The sequence below is a fragment of the Arvicola amphibius genome, chromosome 2, assembly GCF_903992535.2.
Source record: "Arvicola amphibius chromosome 2, mArvAmp1.2, whole genome shotgun sequence".
NCBI classification, from domain to species: domain Eukaryota; kingdom Metazoa; phylum Chordata; class Mammalia; order Rodentia; family Cricetidae; genus Arvicola; species Arvicola amphibius.
Window position 1 is genome coordinate 151120406 of NC_052048.2, and position 25194 is coordinate 151145599.

At 39.0% G+C, this 25194-nt stretch overlaps 1 protein-coding gene across 1 annotated transcript in view; it reads left to right on the forward strand.

Annotated features, from left to right (window-relative positions):
• The window catches only part of Ankib1 (ankyrin repeat and IBR domain containing 1), a 143350-nt gene extending 126885 nt beyond the window's left edge, over window positions 1-16465 (forward strand). The window contains 12 exon segments of the mRNA XM_038318432.1: window positions 334-468; window positions 2432-2518; window positions 2748-2814; window positions 5064-5209; window positions 6073-6251; window positions 7085-7136; window positions 9196-9243; window positions 9245-9293; window positions 12977-13110; window positions 13444-13863; window positions 13865-13909; window positions 13911-16465. Coding sequence (XP_038174360.1) covers window positions 334-468; window positions 2432-2518; window positions 2748-2814; window positions 5064-5209; window positions 6073-6251; window positions 7085-7136; window positions 9196-9243; window positions 9245-9293; window positions 12977-13110; window positions 13444-13863; window positions 13865-13909; window positions 13911-14189 — 1641 coding nt within the window. The 3' untranslated portion in view covers window positions 14190-16465.
• Window positions 16466-25194: the final 8729 nt, after the last annotated feature.

A 25194-nucleotide genomic window follows, 5' to 3' on the forward strand; every position in this document is an offset into this window, starting at 1 on the left:
GGTAATGGCAATATATAATGAATGAAAAAACATGAAGTATTTAGAACGTGGTATTGCAATAACTAGACAGTTCTACAGTTGAGTTCATACTGGAGAAGATATACCCAAGATTTTAATGTTTAAACAATAAACAAACCAGTACAAGAGGTCCTGGTAAAAGAATCAGAAGACTATGGACTTGGAATGGGAAGATCTTCTGATGCAGAACCCGTAAGCATGAAAAGATGAATTTTTATATTATATTTTTATCATTATCTTTTAATTGTGGTCTACTTAATGAGTGAATTTTTAATTAGTTTATGGAGGTACCCGCATGTGTGTTTTCTTTTATAGTGCAAGTATGACTTTTGCTGGATCTGCCTAGAAGAATGGAAGAAACATAGTTCTTCCACTGGTGGTTATTACAGATGTACTCGCTATGAAGTCATTCAGCATGTAGAGGAGCAATCCAAGGAAATGACTGTGGAGGTAACACCTGCCTGAGCACTTTCTGTCTAAGCTACTGTTTGAGAATTCCCTGTCTTTATCATGATGAAGCATTGCATTGAATACACATTAGAGTACCCTTTAAACAAAAACACTATCAACTGGGAACTTTTTTCCTTTAAATTTTTCCTTTTTTTACTTTGATGAAGATAAGAAAAATCTAGTTCCCATCTGTCTTTGTAAAGATTTAAAACCAATTTTAACATAATATCAGCAATATAGTATTGTGTTATAACATATGTCTTTTTTTCCAGTCAGGCACAAGGAAGGAATGTTTCTTTTTTTTTTGTTTTGTTTTGTTTTTCAAGACAGGGTTTCCCTGTAGTTTCTAGAGCCTGTCCTGGAACTAGCTCTTGTAGACCAGGCTGGCCTGGAACTCAGAGATCCGCCTGCCTCTGCCTACCAAGTGCTGGGATTAAAGGCGTGCCCCACCACCGCCCGGCTGGAATGTTTCTTTTTTAATTGATTAATTTATTTTATGTGTGTGACTGTTTTGCCTGGATATATGTTTGTACAATACGCATGCCTGCCTGGAGCTCACGGAGACCGGAAGACAGTGTCAGTCACCTGGGGCTGGAATTACAGGCAGTTGTAAACTGCCATTTGTGTGCTAGAAACTGAACCATCTCTCCATCCTTAATAGTTGTTTTATTATATTTGTCTTATAGACTAGATGGGCTTTTTCATTGTTTATTTTATGTACATGGGTGTTTTGCCTGCATATATGTCTATGCACCATGTACATACCTTGTGTCCACAGTCAGGGAGCTAGGTTCCCCTCGAGCTAGAGTTACAGATGTTTGTGAACCGCCATGTGGCTACTAGGAATCGAACCTGGGCCCTTTGGAAGAACAGCCAGTGCTCTTAACCACTGAGCCATTTCTCTAGTTTTCTAGTCTAGACAGCTTAAACAACAGAAATTTAGCCCAGCAGTGGTGGCGCACACCTTTAATCCCAGCACTGGGGAGGCAGAGGCAGGCAGATCTATGTGAGTTTGAGCTCGTTCCAAAGCTACAAAGAAGCCTTGTCTCAAAAGAAAAGAAGAAAAAAACTTTCTCCCATGTAGTGACTACAAAGCCCCACCTAACTCTTTCTTGGTGAGGGTACTCATCTTGGCCTGCCAACAGGCCCCACTTTCTGGTCATGATAACTGGGAAATAGAACAAAATAAAACAGGAGATCTCTGGTGTCCCTAGGCAGCATTTGCATTAAGATAGAGCTATAATGGTCTCACTTAACCTGTCACCTCTGATGTGGGAGAGTCTTCTGTTTGTGTTGATTTCATTCGTTAATAAAGAAACTGCCTGGCCCATTTGATTGGCCAGCCCTTAGGTGGGCAGAGTAGACAGAACAGAATGCTGGGAAGGGAAGTTAATAAATTGCCACGCCTCTGCTCTCTGGGTCAGACGCAATGAAGCTCCGGCCCAAGATGGACATATGCTAGAATCTTCCTGGTAAGGCACCACTTCGTGGTGCTACACAGATTATTAGATATGAGTTAATCAAGATGTGAGTAAGAGGCTGGAACTAACGGGCCAGGCAATGTTTAAATGAATACAGTTTGTGTGTTGTTATTTCGGGGCATAAGCTAGCCAGGCGGCTGGGAGCTGGGCGGGAATGCAGCCCGCCGCTCCCATCACTACACACCTCCTCATAGATCTTGTCACCACATATAAGTACATTTTGTATTAGGGTGTCAATGTGAATTTTGAAGGAATACAAATCTTCTATACCAGTGAACCATACAATCACATATTAAAGATGTGGAGTTATCACCAGGACTACAAACAAGCGCCTTTAAAAAGTATAGGTCATTATATTCTAACAACAAAATAGCTAACACATTTGCATGAATTACTACCCATTACTAATAAGACATTAATCCCACTAAAACCAATTTTAATATAGTTTTAGCAAAAGTCATTTATGTACTTTTGTTTCCTAGGCTGAGAAGAAGCATAAACGGTTTCAGGAACTTGACAGATTTATGCACTACTACACGAGATATAAAAACCATGAGCATAGTTATCAGGTATGTCCCAAATTATTACAAATGAACTAAAACACTGTTAAGAATAAAGAGTCTGGGTGTGGTAGTACATGCTTATAATCCCAGTGTTCAGGAGGTGGAGTTAAGTGCAAGGCCAGCCTGGTCTACAGAGCAGAGCAAGTTTCAGGACAGCAAGTGCTACACAGTAAGACCCTGCCTTTAAAATAAATAAATGAATGAATATTTAAATTATTTATTTCTGTTCCTTTAGTTAGAACAACGCCTTCTTAAAACAGCCAAAGAAAAGATGGAACAATTGAGTAGAGCTCTCAAAGAAAGTAAGTTCTCGTGTGTGTGTGTGTGTGTGTGTGTGTGTGTGTGTTAAGACAATTCAGTGGTGATGGTAGATGGGAAGGCCCTTAAAGGAGGACAGTAGATCCTGTGAGTCCTAAGTTCTCTCAAGCCCTGCGTGCATGTTAGCATATTTGCGGCTACCGGAGGCTCCTAATGTGGCCTCTGCTGTTAGCATACAAAACCACCCCGTAATCTTGTGCCAGCACTGGTGCTCTAATGTTGGCAAAAGTGAACGGATCCTAGAGGTCTTCCAGGAGGAGAAAAGTAGACATGTTGCCCAATCGTCACATAACTGAGTACTAAGAGCTGCTTCAGACATCATATAGATTTGGGGGAGAATTGAACTCAAGAAGCAAAGTCTTGAGAGGTCCCAACTTGTGAGTATTCGCACCAGCTACACAGAGCATAAGTTCTAGTATGCTTGTTTTTGAGGGTTCATAGTTTATATATTAAAAGCACATTTCAAACATAAAAGTGTAATCTCTTATATTTATCTCAGTTCATAAAGTAATTTGCTCCTATATTCTTTTTTGTGAAAATAATTTGCTAATAAAGCCGGGCGGTGGTGGCGCACGCCTTTAATCCCAGCACTCCGGAGGCAGAGGCAGGCGGATCTCTGTGAGTTCGAGACCAGCCTGGTCTACAAACCAAAAAACAAAAAAAAAGAACATAATTTGCTAATAAGACATTTAAAAAGTTAAATAAATTAGTGGAGGCAAGTGTCACTCCTGGTCTGGTCTCCTTGTTAATTATTAGTGTGTAAACGTTAGAGGTTATGTGACTCTACTGTACTAATACAAACTCTAGAAATGTTATTATGAGGCAGGAAGAAAAAAAGTCTCACAGGTGCATATTTCCTCATGTTTAGAACTGCGTTTGACATAACAATAAACAGTAAGTGCAAATTATTGCTTTTATTCATATTAGAGATTCCAGGTAGCAGAGTAAAGCTGAAAATTAGAAGCTGTAACAATTGGAAAATGAAACAGTCTGCTTCTTAGACATTTCACATATTATTATAATGGAAGGCAAGGGATGTTGAGTTCCTTTTGCTTTTTATATTTTACTACACATACCTAGAGACATAGTGTACATGTAGCAGGGTTTCTCTTAGGCCACCAACCAGCCCCAAATCATGAGACAGAGACTTATTATTAATTATGAGTACTTGGCCTTATCTTACATTGTCCCACTAGCTCTTAAAACCTAAATTAACCTGTCTCACTTCATCTACATTTTGCCTTGGGGCTTTTCTCCTCCCTTCCTTCTTTTCTCCCTACCTTCCTTCTTCCCTCCCTCCTTTCCTCTCTTCCTCCCTTCCTCTTTTCCTTCCTTCCTTTCTTCCTGGCCTACTCCATGTCTGGCTGGCTATCAACTACCTGGCCCTGGGCGTCTCCCTCTCTTTCTCCCTTGTTCTCTTCTCTCCTATTTTTCTTTCGAGCTTATATTCCTCCTACTACTTATTTCTCTCCGTTCACCAGTCCTGTCCATCCCTCTACTGCTAATGACCATTCCGCTTTTTATTAGACCAATCGGGTGCCTTAGGCAGGCAAAGTAACACATCTTTCCATCATTAAACAAATGCATCCTAAACAAATGTAACACGTTTGCCTAGTTAAACAAATATTCTACCACATGTCTGTAGATATATTTGGATGTTTCATGTCAGTTTGTACATGCATGTGTATTATTTTCCTAATGGTATGCTGAATTTGATATTCACTAATACTTCAATTTAGATTCTACAGCTTAATTCTATCTTATTTATGGTTTAAAAATAGAATGTTATGATGATATCTTGGTGTTATTCTTTCAAGAAAATTTCTTCTCTAACCTCCTTACTCTTCCTCCCTTCTTTTTTACTCCCTGATGGCTTTTAGTTTAGGTAACCAGTTCCTCAGCATTTATCTTTTCTTTACAGTATTGCTTTTACAGAGGAATAATTATGGTTTTTTTTTTAAGCAAGCAACTTAACAAAAGCATTTATGCAAATTCTACAACAGCAAAATTCAAGTCAGGGATAATCTGACATTTTTATGAAGTAAGCACCCTTGGGTGGACCCAGAGCTGTACTCTTTCCTGATCATATGAGAAGACACTTCAGGAAAATATGTGTGTTCATGGCTTTTGGGCTGCAGGGGCCTATACCTTTCACACAAGTGTTTATCTAGGATTTTAGTTTAGTCAAACTATATATTTGCAGAAACATTCACTGTATTCAATTCCTTTGCAGCTGAAGGAGGCTGTCCAGATACCACTTTCATAGAAGATGCAGTGCATGTTCTCCTAAAAACTCGACGCATCCTCAAGTGTTCTTATCCATATGGATTTTTCTTAGAACCTAAAAGCACAAAGAAAGAAATTTTTGAACTAATGCAAGTAAGATGCTATTTTAAATTGTTTTGACTTTAAGTGTGAATAGTAAAACAGTTTTGTTTATATTTTTAAATAACTTTACATAAAGGGAAAAGTACCTTAATGAACTAAATTTTCTTTGTATTTAATCTGTCAGTATGAGTTTGAGTTCTGAACTGTGTAACATTTCTATAAGCATGAGTTTATTTCAGACTGGTCAAGGTAGAATGTGGCCTATTTCTTATATAAAAATGGAGATTTATATTTAGAGATGAAACAAACTACATTGCATACTTGAATAGAAAGTTAATCTTTGCCATTTTATTTCAGAAGTAGAACTCAGAAAGTTACATATTTAAAACAAAAACTCCTAAGCCAGTCCCAAAACTCACCAAACTCATTACATCATCCTCCTAATTGGAGGCCACCACAATTTTCTGGTGATTTTTTAATTCTGAACTTTTAAGCTGCCCTCCACTGATTTATATTCTGTATTTTAAGGCCACAGCAGTCTTGCCTTGTCTTAGATTCCTTCAGCATTCATACATCATTTTCATTGCAGCAGCTGTGTACTAGAGTATGCAATGCCCTGAAAGTACTGTACATTTGTTCTAAATGTCTTTCTCTACTACTTGGAGATTTGCACCCACTACCTTATTATAAGTGTTTATCAAATAGATGCTAATTTCTTGCATTCATGATGACTTAAAATATCATCCTTTCATAACCCAAGAAATTTACAAAATAGAAAAAATGTTAAATGAGAAATTATTTCAAAATGTAATTTCTGACTTCAAAAGAATTTGACTTGACTAAGAAACCAGATAAGCTTTGTATCTGCTTACTAACCCATTCAGCTTCTTCTACCTCATTTCTCCTTTCTGTAGACAGACCTAGAAATGGTCACTGAAGACCTTGCCCAAAAAGTCAATAGGCCTTATCTCCGTACCCCCCGCCACAAAATCATCAGAGCAGCTTGCCTTGTGCAGCAGAAAAGGCAAGAGTTCCTGGCCTCTGTAGCTCGTGGAGTTGCTCCCGCAGACTCACCAGATGCTCCTAGGCGCAGGTAAAAATTTGTGCAATATAGAAACCTCGCTGGTTTGAGCTGCCAGTGCCAGGACTTTTTTCAATTGTGCTGTCATTCATAATTTTGGGAACTATTTATACCTACAATATGGGTAACTGATAAAAATATGTTGTTTTGGTGATATTTTCTTCTTAGTACAATTTTTTTCAAAATGATTTTGCTTGTCTGTCATTGTGCAGCTCTCCAGACTGAAAAGGGCTAGCTTAATTTCACATATTAGAATTCATAATCTAGAGTATTCTGACATGTGATTTCAAATTTAATATATGTAATGACTTGGGAATGATAGTCATAAACATCTTAAGGTGTAGAATTTGGAATCTTTGCCAGCTTGCTGTGTTCATATTTGTATTTTGGTGTTAGGAAATTAAAAGTCTGGTATTTTAAGACTTAAATGGTCTTTAAATCCCTTAAAGAGAAGTTGATTTGTTTATTTTATTTCACATTATCCTCCTTTGCTTTTGCCACAATAAATTAAAGCATTTTTTTCTTATAATTATAGCACTAGAAAGTCATTTGTCCTTATTTTTACATAAATATTTATGGTTAAATATTTTTTATATTTATGAAATGAAAATGCAATTAATCAGAATATTTTTATGTTACATGGTTATTTTTATTTTCTCTGTCATTTTGCACAAGTGTAAAGCAACTTAGTATTTGAGAAAATAATGAAAGTAATTATATTTTAATAGTTGGATCTGCTTGAGTTTGGCAAGTTATAAGCAGATAAGCATTTTAAAGGGTAAGGGTCTGGTTATATACTTGCAGTACCGATAATGAATCAAACAGTATGTCTAATTTCTTTGTAGCTTTGCCGGTGGAACATGGGATTGGGAATATTTAGGATTTGCATCACCTGAGGTAATTGTTTTTCTGGGGTTTGGAGTTATCTCCATGGTTTTTCTTCATGCAACCCCACTTGCATTTGCACCCTTACCTGTTTAAATCCTCTGAGATCAGAAATGCTTTTTCTTTCTTCTATAGCAGAAATACCTTGGCAGAGTCTACATTCAGCTCTTCCTTATTTTGGAGTCTAACAGTACATTCCCCTTTCACTGCTACTAATTACTAAATAGAATTTAGTCAAATTTATAGCATAAATATTTGGAACATTTTCTAGTTTGTTGGTAGAGATGTAAACTTTACATATAGAAATGTATAGTTTTGAGTTGTGGCCTGGTAGTGATAGAATACCACCAGGCTGTCCCGGAACTTGTTCTGTAGTCCTGGCTGGCCACTGGCCTATGAACTCACGAGATCCACCTACTTCTGCCTCCTGACTGCTGGGATTAAAGGCATACACCACCATGCCTGGCCTAATAAACCATTTTTTAAAACAAGGAAATTGTAGAACAATTGATACTCTAAATAAAAATATGACCTAGTAAAAATCTTGGTCAGGTAGCTGTTTTCCCATATTTAAATTGGCACTGCCACTGTTGTATCTGAGTTTAAAGTAATTTTAACATTTCTTTCCATTTCTGTTTCCTTTGTGCTTTATAAAATAGTACATCATTTGATAATCCTTGAGTTTAATTCTTGTAAACAGGAGGACAAATGGTGAAAAGGCCTGTGCCGTGTTTAAACCAAATGCAAATCTCAGCTGCTGAGGACATTTGTAATCATCTGGAAGCTTTTTGATTTAGGTATATGCAAGAAAATAGTGACATGACACAATTTTAAATGCACTTAAAAATAATTGTATTAGGTAATAAGTTGTAAAAATAATATTAATAAATAACTTTAGGAATGTGCTGAACTGTAGCTCAGTGATAGAGTGTTTGCTTAGCATATCCTAGATTCAGTTTCCAATCACACCAATAGGTAGATGGTAGATAGGTAGGTAGGTAGGTAGGTAGGTAGGTAGGTAGGTAGGTAGGTAAACAGAGAGAGAGAGACAGACAGACAGATACAGAGACAGAAAGATAGACAGATAGAATTAGATAAAGATAGATTAGATAGATTGGCTCTATTGGCCAGATGGATAAAGTATGAAAGTTTTATAATATCTAACTTAGTTTCTCTTACTCCTAGTACTTTCACTATAAGCACTTTGAGTAACTCTAAAGTAACTGGGATATTCACAGACCTGAGGATCTTCATGTTTACCATGGGAGATTCAACAGTGATTCTCAAAAGTCTGCTACCATACACCGTGGCCTCTCTTTGACTCTCATTTCCCCTATTTCTGAACTCTGTAGCAGATATTCTTAGATCATAGCCTTTGGTAGTAACAGACTTATCATAAACTGTTACCATAAATGTAAAACAAATGTATGAACATCTTGTTTTAGTCTGTCTTCTTCTAAAATACTATGTAGTGAATACTCCTATGTTGTAACTAAACTGGGCATTGGATAATGAGAAAAGAGAACTCAGTGATGTATTTGAAAGCCAGCGTGTAACATACTTCTTTTCAGCTATACTTTTGACTTGTGAGTTGATAAGTAGTAGTCACAAAGACTCTGTGGCTTAACAGTATTTCTATCTGTTTTTTTCTGCTACTGTCCCCGTCCTCTTCTTCCCCGCCTATACTTCTTGCATATATCACAAGCACTTAACAACTAGACCCCCAGAGAACCTATACTGTTGCTAACATTATTGTGATATTCAATGGTAATTTTTAGATAACAAGACCCTTGAAGTGACAGTTGCAGCTAGCTCTGGAGTTTGCAAGCATTCTAGTAGAAGCATCTGTGACATTAGAATTTTGCATTTTGCTTTCTGCCTTTTTTATTTCCTTGCCTTGGCTAAACTTGACAGCTTTCCTTTTCTAAAGCAAATGATTTTATAGTATGTGTTAAAATCATAACATTTTTTTCCTCCCTGGAGAAACCTTTGTTTATTTACATTTTACAATTTGCATGCTCTCCTGTATTTTATAACCTTTGGTTTACTGCATGAATATGCTGAATTTCAGTATCGGAGGAGGCACAGACAGCAGCGCCGTCGAGGAGAAGTGCACAGTCTTGCTTAGTAATCCTACAGATCCTGATGAACCAAGCGAAAGCACTTTTGGTGAGCTCCTGTCATGGCAGGTATCATAGTCTCTTAGAAAACCATGGCGTTGAGGAATCAAGTAGGAACATCCTAGGTTTATCACACCCATCTCTGCTGTGTAACTTTAATCAAGGCACTGATGGTCTCTGTCTTCTTTATTCTAAATGAGCACCCAGTTAGGCCATGCAGGTAAAGCACTGTGGCTGCTCAGAAAGGGAAGCTCTTGATACCATTAGGATATGCTTCAATTTTTTTTTCTGCATTTAATTGGACTCTTAAGGTGAGAGGCATCCTACCAGATTAGGAAACAATGAATAAAAGATTCAAATTTCTCAAGGGATCATGTTCCCAGAAGCATTCTTAAACAGGACTATTTTAATTATTTGACTTTAAAAATGTTAAAATAGTCATTAAACGTAGCTAGACTTGTAGGCAGAGGCTGTTCGTTTGTTTCCCAGCCACCTAGACCCAAAATAACCACACAGAAACTGGATTATTCCAACATATCTTGGCCTATTAGCTTATGCATATTTCTAGCTAGCTCTTACATCTTAAATTTAATAACCCATCTCTATTAATCTATATATCGCCACATGGTTGTGGCCTACAGGTAAGGTTCCATTGGTGTTCATTATCTGTCTCCTGCCAGCATCTAAATGGCTTCTCCCTGACTCTGCCTGCTCTCTCTATATATTTCTCTTCAAATCTAGCTTTAATCTGTTAAGCCATTGGCCTCTAAAGCAGCTTCTTTATTAACCAATGACAATAAAACATTCACGGCATACGTCACCTCCCCTTTTCTGTCTAAATTAAAAGGAAGGTTTTAACTTTAATATATTAGATACAACAAACTGTTATCAACCAAGAATTACAGTTACAATATTTAGTCCATTTGCATTTGGCAAATTAAGGAAAATAGTCTAATCATCTATCTTATCTTGTGAGTCTAAAGTTTATATCTAATCTATTCTTTTATTATAATGAAGGAAAACTAACTAGAGCTATTTATTCTTCAACTCCATCAAAGAACCCCAGAAGGATATAATATTACCTAAGTTAACAGTAAGTGCGTTGTAAGCAACTTCCAAAACTCTAGAAAGGACAGAGACATCTCACTGCCTGGACAGTCACCCAAAGTTCTTTTGTAACATTGGGGCACCCATTCCTTTCAGCCCATAGTATCCATCAGACTTTTCCATGAAGCAGGAAATTTGAAGATCTCTTATGCCTTCTATTGACAAAGTTGATCAGTTGCTTTCTTCTGTGTCCTGAAGAATGTCTGGCAGACTCTTTCATGAAGCAGGAACCCCCAAAAGATGGTCTCACCTTTAGGCAAGTCCAGCAGTCATTTTTCTGTGGGTCCTGCATGTCCCAGTTCATACAGGCATAGCATCAAGCAGTCCAGGCAACATCAGTTTTCTTGCCCAAATGACTAACAAACTCCATCAGGAGCCTCTCAGTGACCATCATCCTCTTAAAGTAGATTTGTGCTGCCAGAAGCAGATGTGGTCTCATTATCATGAAAAGTCTTAAGTTCATAAAACATTTTAAATGTCATATTCCTTAGGTCTTGAAAGGTTTTGAAGATTATCTAACTGAAATATATCTCTAAAATATCTAGAAAACCTAACTAATGTGACTACAAGCTTGACTATATAGATGAGTATTTATTAATAATAATGTATTTCTTAATTATACATTATATTTTTAAGTGAGCTGCACAAACACAATACCTTAATCAAGAGCAGAAATATACATATAACAAAATTGACCTAAAACATTTGTATCAGCCAGACTGTGATCCATACCCATGCAAATTATTCATATTTATAGCATATCCCCCTTTTAAATGTAAATAAGCATAATCAATCATTTAGGGAATTTAAGATTGTTTTCTAGACTACTTCCTGATGATTGGGAAGTGGCAGTATTAATCAGGTCTGTCATGGAACCTCTTTTCCAAAGCAACATAGCCTTAGCCCTAAATTTTGAAGTCAGGATACCTTTAAAATATATATGTTGGTTTAGCTTAGCAGCACATATAATGAATGTCTCTCTGTACTTTACTCATTCACAGTCTTAAAATTAAAGAAAACACAATAATATACATAATCCAGATTCTCTGTATATTCCATTTTTATATGGCTTATTTTTCTTACTGTATTACTTTTTCTACAAGCTTAATATTATCTTTATTGCCTTTAATCCAAGACTGTTTGTACTCTTTATATTACAACTGTCTACACTCTTTTCTCTCTCAAGCCTACATATATTTATCCAACACTGTGACTTGGTTAGAGATCTTTTCTATCTGAATTTGTCTTATTGTGTGTGTATCTGTAATTAGTTTTTAAATGACGGCATGGCCAGGACCCATTCCCATGGCACTGCCTGTTGGCTCCACCCAGTCTAACATGGTGGAGGCATGTTCACTGCCTCTGAGAGTCATGCACATTGCCCCAGCTCCAGGGTGTATCAGGTCTGTGTCAACATTAAGCAATTTGTAACATGCTGGTCACAGACCCATTTAAGTGCTCAGTCTCCTGAAAGGGCCAGAGCTGTTCATTCAACTAGCACGAACCAGGAAGATTTTTTAAAGGGACTGTGTGTTATGGTTTTGTTTTTGTTTTTTTGTTAGCTGCTAATGCTAAACTCAGGAAGAACCTCTCTTAAATGAGCCACTGTGCCCCTGCTTGCCACCAGCGAACAGAGCCCATCCGGGGGGAAAAAATGCAGCTAAACTTTGGTTTTTTTGTGGTGTCTAGAATTTTTTATAAGCTCTCTCAGGTTTTATGTGAATTTAGCCGGCACACCGATTGGCACGCCAATCTGTTTGCAGAGACTTCTCATTCATTTCCCTGGCCGCCCAGACATGAAATAAACACACAGAAACTATATTAATTTCAATACTGTTTGGCCAATAGCTTAAGCCTAATTCTAGCTAACTCTTATATCCTAAACTAACCCATTTCTCTTAATCTGTGTATTGACATCTGCTTATGGCCTACCTACAGTAAGGTTCCATCCGGCATTTGGCATCTGTCTCCTGCAACAGCTTCATAGCTCCTCTCTGACTCTGCCTACTCTCTCTCTCTCTCTCTCCTTCTCTCTCTCCTCTCTCTCTCTCTCTCTCATATATATATTTTATATATATATATATATATATATATATATATATATATATATATATATATATATATATCTTCTAGCCTGGCTTTACTCTGTTAAGCATTGGCCGGAAGCAGCTTCTTTATTAATTAATGACAATAAACATATTCACAGCATACATCACCTCCCACATCATAGACTTGTAATATCAGAGTCAGTTGAACTACTGATTGGTTCTTGAGGCTATGGTGATTCCAGAACTGTTTAATTTTATGAAATCTGAAAATAAAAATACTGAAATTCATTGTAACTCAGGAAAAAGGAGTAGACAGTAGAAACCTGTATTAATAAAAGTCATAGATTGCAAGCAAAGAGTCTAAAAAATGCTCACAGATTTGCAGGTGATCACATTAGATACCTGTTATTGTTTACAATCAAACCTGCTGAAAAGTGCAGGAAATGAAGTGGATATGAATGTGAGCCTGAGTTTTTCATTAGCACTAAAGGAGACATGCCAGTTTAGAGGTGTATGAAGAAGACAGCAGTGTCTCTGTGTTGCTAAATTGTCTGTGGTGCCAATTACTTTCAAGCAGATATGCCAGAAGGTGGCAGCAGCCTCAGGCCTGGTGCATCCGTGGTAAGCTCTGCATCTATGAGTGTGCTGCATAGCTCTTCCCTTCGAGACTACAGCCCTGCCAGTCGCTCTGGAAACCAGGACTCTTTACAGGTAACCTTGCTGGTTGGCATGGCACCATGCTTTTGTTCCCTTCTCTTGCTCAGTGGTTTTGGGGGTTTACTTTTACTGGTTTCCTCTTTCTTCCTAATATGGTAGTTTTGTTTTAATGATAAAGCATAAAAGTCTTCCTGTATTTCAGGTTTATGTTAGGTATATTTTCCCCTTTATGAAAGGCAAGGAGAAAATGGTAAGATGTAAATATGTAAAGTAACTTGTAGAATTAGAAGTAGTATTAATTATCTGAGAAAGGAAACTGGTGTGATTAGGTTAAGTAATGTTTCCTTTAGTCACATTTTAATGTGACTTTATTTTCCATTACCTCAGGCTCTGAGTTCCTTAGATGAAGATGACCCCAATATACTTCTTGCTATACAGTTGTCACTGCAAGAGTCTGGACTGGCCATCGATGATGAAACCAGAGACTTCCTTAATAATGAAGCATCCCTGGGAGCCATAGGCACTTCTCTTTACCCTCGCTGGCTGGACTCTGTCCCCAGGAGCACAGATAGTCCTCGGGCTGCACTAAGTAGCTCTGAGCTACTGGAACTTGGTGACAGCCTCATGAGACTAGGAGCAGACGGTGACCCATTTTCAACTGGCACTTTGAGTTCACAACCTCTCAGTGAACCGAGAAGTGATTTTTGTCCCTCTTCCAGTGACCTTGACTCAGCTGGCCAGGACCCCAGTGCCAATGACAATCTTCTTGGCAATATTATGGCTTGGTTTCATGACATGAACCCTCAGAAGTGTCGCCCTGGTTCCTCCAGCAGCAGCCATGGAAATGAGTGCAGGAGCCTCAGCTTCCCTGTGTCAGAGCTGGTTCAGAAGGTATGAGGGATGTGAGACTGGTGCCTCCAGAAGACTCAGCGTCCAAAATTGCTGGTGTCTGTGAAGGCGAAAGAACCCAGAGGGAAGGAACACCTCGGGAAGACAATATTCTGGCTGGGGAAGAGTTGTCTCAAGTTGGTGACAGTAGCAGTGAGGCAGTCAGCAGAGGAGATCTGTCAGATGCTGCCAGTCAAACCCCTCAAACCTCAAGTGACTGGCTCGAACAAGTACATTTAGTATGAGTGGCACGTGTTCGCTCTCCAGGTGAATCGCAGTACAGGGGGTATGTTAGGTGGAGTTTGCTTTATAGAGACTTTGATCCACTCAGTTTGGAACTCAGTTATAAACCACTTATGTTAGGATTGAATGCAAAGGTGTTCCCTCGGATGATAGCTTCAGTGTCGATTTTAACCTTACAGGGAATTTTCTTTTGTGTTTGTCCCTTTTTCCATGACAAAAGAAGAGCAGGAAAAGAACACAATGGAATAATGGGTTGACATCCACATTCTCAAAGAATGCAGTGGTTTGTCTAGTCTGGGGTTGACAGTATTAAGTTGATCACTTATATCAAAAGCTTACTCCTTAATCCTGATGGCTTTCCTCTTTTTTGAAACAGTGAGACGTTTTCTTCATTTTAGAAGTTGGACTGATAGTGTGTGTCCTCAGTGTCTATGTCTATGTCCCTTGTTGTCCCAGCAGTGTGAGAGCTGTGGTGTCTGTGCTGCTTCTAGTACATGTCTACCACAGTGTGACTTTTTTTTCCCACATGGATCAAGATTCTTCTAATGTCTATTCACCGTCCAATTGTGCCAAACTCTGACTCCGGCGCTGACTAACAAGATGTTCAGGTGTGCAGCATCCTAGTGTGCTCCAGGGCAGTGTCAGCGTTGTCGGAAGTAAAAGGTGCCACTCGGTAGCAATGATGTTCCAGAATTTAATGGGCTTTTGTTGCCATGGAGACTGCATTTAAATAAATGTAGCCTGTAGCTTAAGTAAACTAAAGCTAATGCTGCTGTTAAAACAGTTTATTTTAATATTAAAAATACAGTTGATTAGCAACAGCGGTGCTGTATTTAAGAGACACTTTATTGGAAGTGCAATCATAGTCTTTCTTTTCACAATTTTACAGTGCATTCTAATTACTAATGGGTGCAATTACTTTTAATGGTGTTTTATAACATAGAAAAACTGGAGTTTTCATGAGTTACAGTAAATCCCATAGTTATTAAAAAATTCAATACAACATACTACACAACATGTTACCGTGCCTTTGCCTAACCTAAATGGGTAGTTGCCAGTTAAGTAAGTCAGTAATTCAAATTTCAATGTCTCTTCTGAAGTAACTATGCTATGAATTGCAAAGACCTCCATGAACCACCCATGGCCTTGCCTTTACAGTAACTATGACAACTAAGTGTTCAGTTTGTTTGCCTAGATAGCAAATGCTGCTGTGTTTGTTCTCTTGTGCAGAACTCATCTGCTTTGTGATCACTGTTTAGTATTGACAACCCAACCTCCTAGTTACCAGTGTCCTACTGTGAAGAAAATACTGGTCTTAGTTCTAGTTAAGATACAATGGTACAGTGTGTCATTAATACTAGAGTAAACTGTGGGAATGGCTCTTTTACGTATTATTATTAAAGCTAGCATAACATAAGCAAAATAGATACAAGGAGCACTCACGTAGTGCTTTGCCATTGTTACAGAAACCAAAATTTCTATACTGAGTTTGTACAGGTAAGTCCTAGGCCAGGTAGAAGATTGTCTTTCATATTGATGTCCATAATTGTTGTTCTTATTACCCTCTTTTCAAGCCTTGCTTTTGAAATATTCATGTACTTTGATTTCAGATGGCCAAAACATTGTACCTGAGTATTTACTGGTAATTATTCATGGATATCAAGAGTTCCTAATAGTTTTTATTTCTCCAGTTATCACAGCATTGATATGAGTCCCTTTAAAGTTAGTGGGGCAAATGCTAACTTTGTCTACAGTGTATTACTGTATGTTAAACTGAAATAGTCTATTAAAAAATTTTTAATTTGGATGAAAAATATGAACACCATAAAGTTTCTAGACCAGGGTGTAACTTTTCCAGTAGAAAGCACTTGTATCCCTAGAGGCATCTTGCACAGCCACAGTGAGGAGAGGAGGGGCCTGTGGAGACCGTGTGAGCAGGGTCTCTGTCCCCTTGCCCTGTGCAGTGCTGTCGTGATGTAGAAACCATACCTTTCCAGTTTGTACTTCCTTGGTACATATTTTAAAAACAAACACAGTCATTGACTTTCCAATTCAGTAATAAAGTTTGGCAAAGCCTATTTTGTAAACAACTTTAATTTTATAATGTGAAAAAAAGTTAATCTAACCTTGACTTGTTATTTGCACCTTTCATAGTCTATACTTGATACATTCCCACTTTATATACAGTAGGATTCTACAGACCTGTAGATGTTTGGCCAAATGAATGCTGTTGATAATATTGTAAAATTCTTTGATTAAACATTTATTACTTAAACTATTTCCAGTTTGTCTCACTAAATCATAAACTTCATTTTAAACTAATTAGGAAGTAAATTTTTCTTTATGTTAAATACCATCCAAAATGATGGTATTAATTTGGTTCTGCCATTTAATTGATTAGTGCCTAATATTTTTTACAGTAGCCCATTTGCTGAACATTGTACACCCCAAAGATAAATTTGAATTCACTATATGATACTATATTAAAATTATGAAATTAGATAAACTCAATTTCATTATATGACAAGTATTAAAATTATGATTATAATTATTAAAATATTTCTCTAGCTTTATGAGGAAAAATGTTATTCTTTGAAATCTAATAGGAGACGAGGAAAGGGGTAATATAGAACTTCAATTTCTGTTTTGTGAAATTGGGAGAAAAAAATGTATGCCATGTGAATAGAAGGTCATGCTCTCACCACCTTGTTTTCTGGCTTCCAGTGAACACAGCCCTTGGTGTCCCACCTTCAGGGTATGTGCATTAGTTCCAGGCCACTAGATGCCACTGAGTACCTTAGCATCGTTCTTTTATGTATGCCTTTCATTGTGTTGAATCTGAAAATACCTCTAGAGTTCACATGGCTAAGTCCTTCCTTCAAGTTATCTTTGTAGCCACTAATTGCAATTCTTTGTTTTACTCTTTTGACTCTTGCTCTCTGGGGGGCCCTGCCACCCAGCTTCCAAATAAATTACACAGAGACTTATTCTTGTTTATAAATGCCCAGCCTTAGCTTGGCTTGTTTCTAGCCAGGTTTTTGTAAATTACCCTGTCTACCTTTTGCCTCTGGACTTTTACCTTTCTCTATTTCTATGTGACTTTTCTTTCCTTAGTATTTCATGTATGGCTGTGTGGTGGTTGACTGACCTCTTCTTTTCTTGCTCCTTGGTCTCCCCTGTCCCCAGATTTTCTCCTCTTTTATTCTCTCTGCCTGCCCCAGCTCTGCTTATCCTTCTCCTGCCTTGCTATTGGCTATTCAGCTCTTATTAGACCAATCAGGTGCTTTAGACAGGCAAAGTAACACAGCTTCACAGAGTTAGACAAATTTACATAAAAGAATGCCGGGAATCTTTGTATCATTAACAATGTTCCACAGCATAAACAAATATAACACATCTTAAATAATATTCCACAACAACTAGTCTCATCTTTGTTATTTGTTTCAGTCCTAGATAACCTGTTGCCTGACCTCTTAGGCATTAAACCTGAGACTCACTGAAGTTCAGTTTTTTTAAATTGTTATGGTTAGTTTGTCTCCAAAGCATAAAACTTTGGAACCTAACATTAAACCATGGTAGGAATTGGGACCAGTGGGGGTGGAGCTGACATAATTGCATAGGGTAAGGCTGTTCCTTTGCTCAGCTCTTAGAGCCCTTCCCTCACCTCAGCATAGCACTGGGCCATAATTGTGGCATCCTCTCTTTAGCTACTGTGCCTTGTTGGTTCCCTATAATGGCATCAGAGCCCATAGATAAGGTTTCTAGAAAGATGAAAGTGGCTCTCACCTAGACTTTTTTTGTGACAGTTGTTGTTTTAGAAGCAGGCAGTTTTTCATTTTGTCTTCTCTTTTTCTTCAGTATTGGGCATTGAGCCCTACAACAGTTAGTAAAGAAACATGGCTCTTATGGTATTCACTGACGTCTGCTTATAACTGAAATAGTTGACAAACTGAGTGGTGGCCCAAAGTTCTGGAGGAATTATTCTTCAGTCTTTGAAGCTAATTTGGCAGTGTTCTTAGTCAGGCTTTCTACATCTCCTAGTCCCTTGTTTCCCTGGGTGCTTCTTCTGCAAGGGCCTACCCTTCATGAGACATCAGCGTATAAACAGGTTAAGAGACACACAAGTAAACAGAATAGCATGAAGATAATAGCTGGAAGAAACTCATTCTGGAAACTTTGTATAACCTGTTCATCTGCTGTGATTAAGACCATTGTGAAACAGTTCCTTTATCCATTCAGATCTGGAGAGATTACACTGAATTGCAAACAGGAACCACTACACTTGCGTACTTAGCTTCCCTTACCCATTACAGAAACTGCTCTTAAAACATATCCATTACAGAAGCGAGGAGGTTCTGTCAGCTACAGGTAATAATAGCACAAGAGTGCCAGGTCACCACTGTCCCTCATCCAGGAGGTGGGGACCATGGGAGGGAGGCTGACACGCTGGTAGTTACTCTGTGACTGTAGGCCTAAGAACAATTTGCACTATCTATCTAGTGTTGTCTAACTAGTACCCTTCATACTCGAGAATAGCCCCAAACTACTGTCTGCTCTAAGTGTAGTACAATTCCTCGTGCTGAGGATTTTTCAAATGCAGCAGCAGCCCACTCATGCCTGGTACCATCCAGGCCCCTGAGTTTTTTCCCTGTGGGACTGGATGTATAGAGTAATGATACAAAACTGCCTTCTGCACCTTCAGGGTGAGCTCTTTGCCTCTGACCCCAATCTCCTGTCTTTGCCAGCATGCCTGAGGAGGGTGGACAGTGTGTAACTAGCTTATAAGGACAAAATGAAGTCCTCTAGACCAGACGTTTTGACAAGGACAACAGGATGCTGAAGAATTGTCTGGAAAGGAAACTGAGTCAAAAGAATTGTAACCATGGAAGTTTATGAGTCATGGGGTATATTAGTAGAGAAAGTCTTACCTGAGTGATAGGGTCTGAGGTGAGGAAATAAAGGGAACTGTGGGGTTCTAAGGTTCCACCTGGTAATGAAGTTTAGAGCACGACCCTCAGGATTGATATGACCCTTTTACAGTGGTCAACTAAGACCATGAGAAAACACTATTTTGATTGTCTTGGAACTGGAGACCGCTCCTCTATCTACCCATATGCAGAGACACCCACAGAGGACTACCCAGAACTGACAGACTGCAGAAATAGGAAGTTGAGAACACTGGCTAGAGGATTTAGCCCTAGAGGAAGGACTGAAATTAGTGTCCAGATGGCAAGTAGGCAGGCAGCAGAAGGGACTTTTTTTATGGCATACAGCAGTTTTGTGTCTCTAGCTGAAAGGCAGTGTGGCCCTGGCTGTTGGGTCATAGAGTAATTGAACATCAAGTAAATCATACCGAAATCAGAACCTTGATCTCTGAGAACTTGCATAGTGGACTAAAAACACTGAAAGAACTTTGCTGAGCAATAGGTAGTTAGTGCATTGTTCAAATGCAAGAGCAAACATAAAGTTCTGTCTAAGGGTTTGGAGCAAGCACAGCCAATGCTAACTCAGAGGCAAGGCAACATTGTGCTGGCTGCAAAGGGCAGGAGAAAGTGTCAACAGCATTTCCAGGGCAGAAAAAGCTTCAGGGCCCGGGTTCTCTGCATGCTGAGGTCATAACCACAGAGTAGTTTGCAGTCTGGAGCAAGGGCTACAGCCGAATGGACTGACTTCCCCACTCCCTGAAACTAAACTCTTTCCCCCTCCCAGGATGAGTGCTAACTCTTCTGCTCCTCATAGCTGACAGATCTCCTCAGCTCCTGAAATGGATATGGTTTTTGGAGCATGTTCAGTAATGGGGAGGGAAGCTAATGGGCTGGAAGAGAGGGAGGGCCCTGAGGATTATCCAGTGTAATGTAGCCCTCCAGATCTAAATGTATATAGAACTGTATTATGATCCCACACCACCAGTTTTCACAATGGTCAGTGGCATGCCCCATTCAGAGGCCTCCACATACAAAAAGTAACAGTGACACATGTAAATTGTTTGCTCTGCCAGTCCCCATAGTCCCCTTTCTGGTGGTCCAGCTGAAAACAAATGTAGTGGAACCCTGTAGAAACCCCAGCAGTGAAGAGGAACGCACTGCCTTTGACTGGTTGAGTCAGAACCACAGGTCTTTTTCCCGGTCCAACATCGCCATATGCCAGATGTTTGCCTGTAAATACACTTTTTAATTTTTGAAAATTTTATAGGTATGAATTGTATCATTCTTTTCCCCCCCTCTCCAACTCCTCCCATGTGCTCCCCACTCTTTTCAAATTCATGATCTCTACTTTATTATTATTAAATATACTTACACGCATGTACAGCCGCTGAGACCATTTAGTGTTACTTGTTGCTATGTTTAGGGCTGATTGATTGGGATTGGATGAACTTTTGGGAGCTCATTTCATGGAGAAGACTGAGTCTCCCTCCCTTAGCAACCACTAATTGCCTGTAGCTCTTCATCTAAAAATGAAGCTTGTGAAGTTTCCCTTGCCCAACACTGGAATGCCCCAACTGGATCAGTGTACTCATTTTTGTTGTTTTTTATTTTTTTGAATTTTTATTTTGTATGTATAATGTTTTGCCTGCCTATATTATACGTACCACTGCTACAAATGTAGTGGACGCCTGCGCCTACAATACAATGCCTTGAAAGCCAAGAAACAACAATACCACAGTCCAACCTTGCCCTGTGCCTACTGCTTCTCCTTCCTGTAGTCATGAATTATTGGGACTATTTTACAACTTAAGGAGACAAATATATTTGGTTATCCTGATTCACTCACCCTGAGAGTCTGTGCCCCCGGAAAAGAATCTTCTCTCCAGCAAGCCACAGGGCTCAAGTTGCACGAATAATCAAAGCAAAGGCCTCCTTATAAGACTGACTGAATTACAGCAAAATCAAGACTCAGCATGAGAGGGTGTCAGAGTTTAAAATAACGGCATTAGTTGTTAACAAATGAGATCCTGTAACTTGGGGCGGAGATATGTGGGAGAAACCCCATTGAGGCCAAGAACTTTTGAGTTCCTCAGATTCTCACGGGTTTATCTCACCTAAGGAAGTCGTCTCTCCAACCCCTGAAATACTGCCTTTTCCACCTTTGATGAGGAAATTAATCCTTCATGTCTGCTAAAACCACATCTCCGTTTAACTCTCTTACCTGGCCAGTGCAAAAAATGGATGGATCATGGATAGTGAAACTTGACTATCAGTAACTCAGTCATGTAGTGACTCCAATTACAGCTCCTTGTACCAGATGTGGTGTCCTTACCTAAGCAAATTAACAAATCTACTGGATGTGGTATGATGCAGCTATTGATTTGGCAAATGACCTTTTCTCGATAACTATCCATCAGGACTGCCAGAAGCAATTCGCTTCAGTTGGCAAGACTTCCAGTTATTAACCTTTACAATTTTACCTGAAGGATATATAATGCCAGATCTGTGTCAAAAAATTTTTTTCAAAGGGATCTTGGTGTCTGTATGTTCTACAAAAACACCACATTGGTGCACCATATTGATATTATGCTGTTGGACTCAGTGAGCGGGAGAAACAACCACTTTGGACTTGATAACATATAGTCCATCAGAGGATGGGAAATAAATCAACCAAAATTTAAGGACTGTCTACCTCAGTAGAACAGTAGAAATTCTTAGGAATCCCAGTGGTGTGGGGCCCGCAAGAGCTGAATCTGCACTTCCCACCACCAAGCAAACACAGCCTTTAGTGGGCCCATTTGGATCCTGGAGACAGCACATTCCTCACTTAGATGTGTCACGCCTACGCATAGACCCAAGTGTCTCTCGGAAAGCTGCTCACTTTTAGTGGAGGCTGGAACAACAGAAGGATCTTCAACAGATCTTACTGCAGGAAACAATGGAGTTGGCTTAGTTTAGCTGCCTTGAGAGGCATGCATCAGGTTAGAGTCTGTGACTCCTGGGGCAGTGTGCCTTTCAGTTCCTGAGAAACCAAGGCACCCCCTCAGGCAGTGAAGCATTCAGGCTACTTTATCTTTCTCTGTATGTTCCTTTAGAAGTTAAGAAACCATGGAAACTTGATAGAAAGTTGATCTTAGACATTAATCGTGTGTATACCCTGTATAGTTTGCAAATGTCATTGTACCTTGGCAACTATAGCTATATTGATTCTGGCAATTACCACTATATTCTGTTTCTGATAAGGGTATAAAAAGTCTGATTGCTTTCAGTAAAAACTGTTATAGTTTTAGCCTTGCTGGGGCCTCTCCATCCTGAGTCTGAGGTTAATTCCTTGACCAGCCCCTATCAGGTAACATTGGCCCAGTAACTTGGATCCAGCAGACCTAATGGTTCCTGAGGTATCAGTGGCAGAAAGACATGCTATTTGGAGCCTTTTTTGGGCCTCTATAGGTGAACTACAGAAGAGACCTTTGGGATTTGGAGTCCTGAAATTAAAGGTATATGCCATCATTCCTTGGCCAATATGGCTGACTAGTATGGCTGCTTTGCCCTCTGATGCTCAGACAATCTATATTTATTAAAACACAAATAAAATACCACTATAGCTTCTGACCAAAGACCTCACTTTACAGCCAGAGAAGTGCAACAGTGGGCCCATATCATAAAATCCACTGGTCTTACCATGTTCCCTACCATCCTGAAACAGCAAGCCCAATAGATTAAATGGCCTTTTGAAGACACAGTTACAACATCAACAAGATGGCAGCAGCCTAGAGGACTGGGACAGAGTTCTCCAAAGGGTGGTACATGCTTTGAATCAATATCCAATATGTGGTATGGTTTTTCCCATAGGTAGGATCCATGGGTCCAGGAATCAAGGAGTGGAATCCACTCACTGTCACCCCAATGACCCACTAGAAAAGATTTTGCTTCTTGTGATACTGAGTTCTGCTAGCCTACAAGTTTTGGTTCCAGAGCAGGGGGGGGCGGGTGCTACTGCCAGGAGCCACAACAAATATTCCGTTGAACTCAGACTTCCTCTGGTCACTTTGGGCTTCTAATGCCCTAAAGTCAACAGGCTAAGAAAGAATTAAGTGTTAGGAGGGATGATTAATCCATATTTTCAAGGGAAAATGGACCGCTTCTCAACACTGGAGGTTAGAAAGATTATGTCTGGAGTACATTAGATCCTTTAGATCTTGGAACTACCGTGTCTTGTGATTAATTAAAGTCAATGGGAAACTATGAACTACAACAGCCTAATCCAGGAAAGATGACAAAGGGCACAGGCCTTCCGGAATGAAAGCAGTGGGTCATTCCTTCCAGAAAAGAGCTGAGACCTGAAGAAGTGCTTTCTGAGGGTGGAGAAAATCCTGACCAGGTAGTAGAGGAAGGTTATAAATACCAAAATACCAGCTAAGGCCTAGTGACCAGTAGCAACAAACAAGAATTATAACTGACATCAGTGTTTTTATTGTATTTTGGTTAAGAATATGCTTTTTACAGATATTTGTATTTTCTTTCCTCAGTTTCTTTATACATGGTATTATAACATCAAGTAAGATACTGTCTGTGGTTAAGTTTTGAGATATCAAAACAGTATGTCCTTCAAGGGATATTATTACCTATTCTAAAACATTTTTTGTTGTAGCTATATCATGTTAGGCATAATTATGACCTAGTTAAATATATAATGTATTTGTAATTATTCATGGGTTAGTTATATCATGTTAGGTGTGATTATAACTGGTTATTGCTTTCATTGGAAACTAAGCTTGACATAAGGAGACATGGTTGTATGTCAAGTTGACAAGGGGTGGACTTGTGATGTCTATCTTGGTTGTCAACTTGACTTTACCCGGAATTAACTAAAAGTCATATGGCTAGGCATACCTGTGAGGGATTATTTTCTGAATTAAATCATTTGAAGTAAGAAGACCCACTTTTAATCTGATCTTTTGAGGTTGGGAAGAGACACCTTTAATCTAGGCCATCCTTTTGCCTAGAGATCTATAAGGACATGAAAGAAGGAAGCTTCACTCTTTGCCTGCTTGCTTTCACTAGCAAGTGCCATTCCTTTGCTGGCGTTTGAAGACCCACTCTTTGGGATTCTGATATATGCTGAAGACAAGCTGAGGCATCAAGCCTTGTGGAATGAAAACTACTGGATTCTTGAACCTTCTATTGGGAGACAGCCATTATTGTACTAGGTGGATAGCAGTTGTAAGCTATTCAGATAGATAGCTTCTATTAGGGTAACTATTGCTGTGAAGAGACACCATGACCACAGCGCTCTTATAAAGAAAAACATTTACTGAGGGGCTCACTTACAGTTTCAGAGGTTCAGGTCCATTATCATCATGATGGGGAGCATGACATTGTGCAGGCAGACCATGGTGCTGGAGCAGAAAGTGATACATCTTTCAGGCAAAAGGAAGTCAACCGACAATCACACTGAAGGAAGCTTGAACAAAAGAAATCTCAAAGCCTGTCCCTACAGTGATACACTTTCTCCAATAAGGCCACACCTCCTAATAATGCCATTCCCTTTGGGGGTCATTTTTTTTTAAATCATCACAGATAGGTAGATGGATAGATGGATATTCAGTCTATAACTTCTGTACCTGAAGAACCCTGACTAACATAGTTGGCAGAGAGCATTGGTTTTCAGGCTGGAAACACTGCAGAGATTGGTTTCACAATAATATATGTAATACTACTTAACTGTACACAGAAACTGCTAAAATGAAAGTTTTGTGTAAGTTTTAACAATTTTAAAAGACATTTAGGATGTTATAAGGCCAGCTGGCCCAGACACTCAGAGGAGGATGTCTTTGAGTCAAGCACAAAAGTACAAGCTTATTGGTGGCATGCAGATGACACTCTACCCTGAGCTTCTTTTCTCCGTACCTGATGAAAGAATTCTCTCCAGTCTAGCTGTGGAAAGTGGGAGAAACCAAGAATATTTTTGTTTGTCCTATTGTTAGAGAAAAAAAATGACATGCTAACATACTCCCTTAGAATGTCCAAATGAAGAAAAAGGACATATTTGGGGTTTTCTATAATCAGCTTTATTTATGTA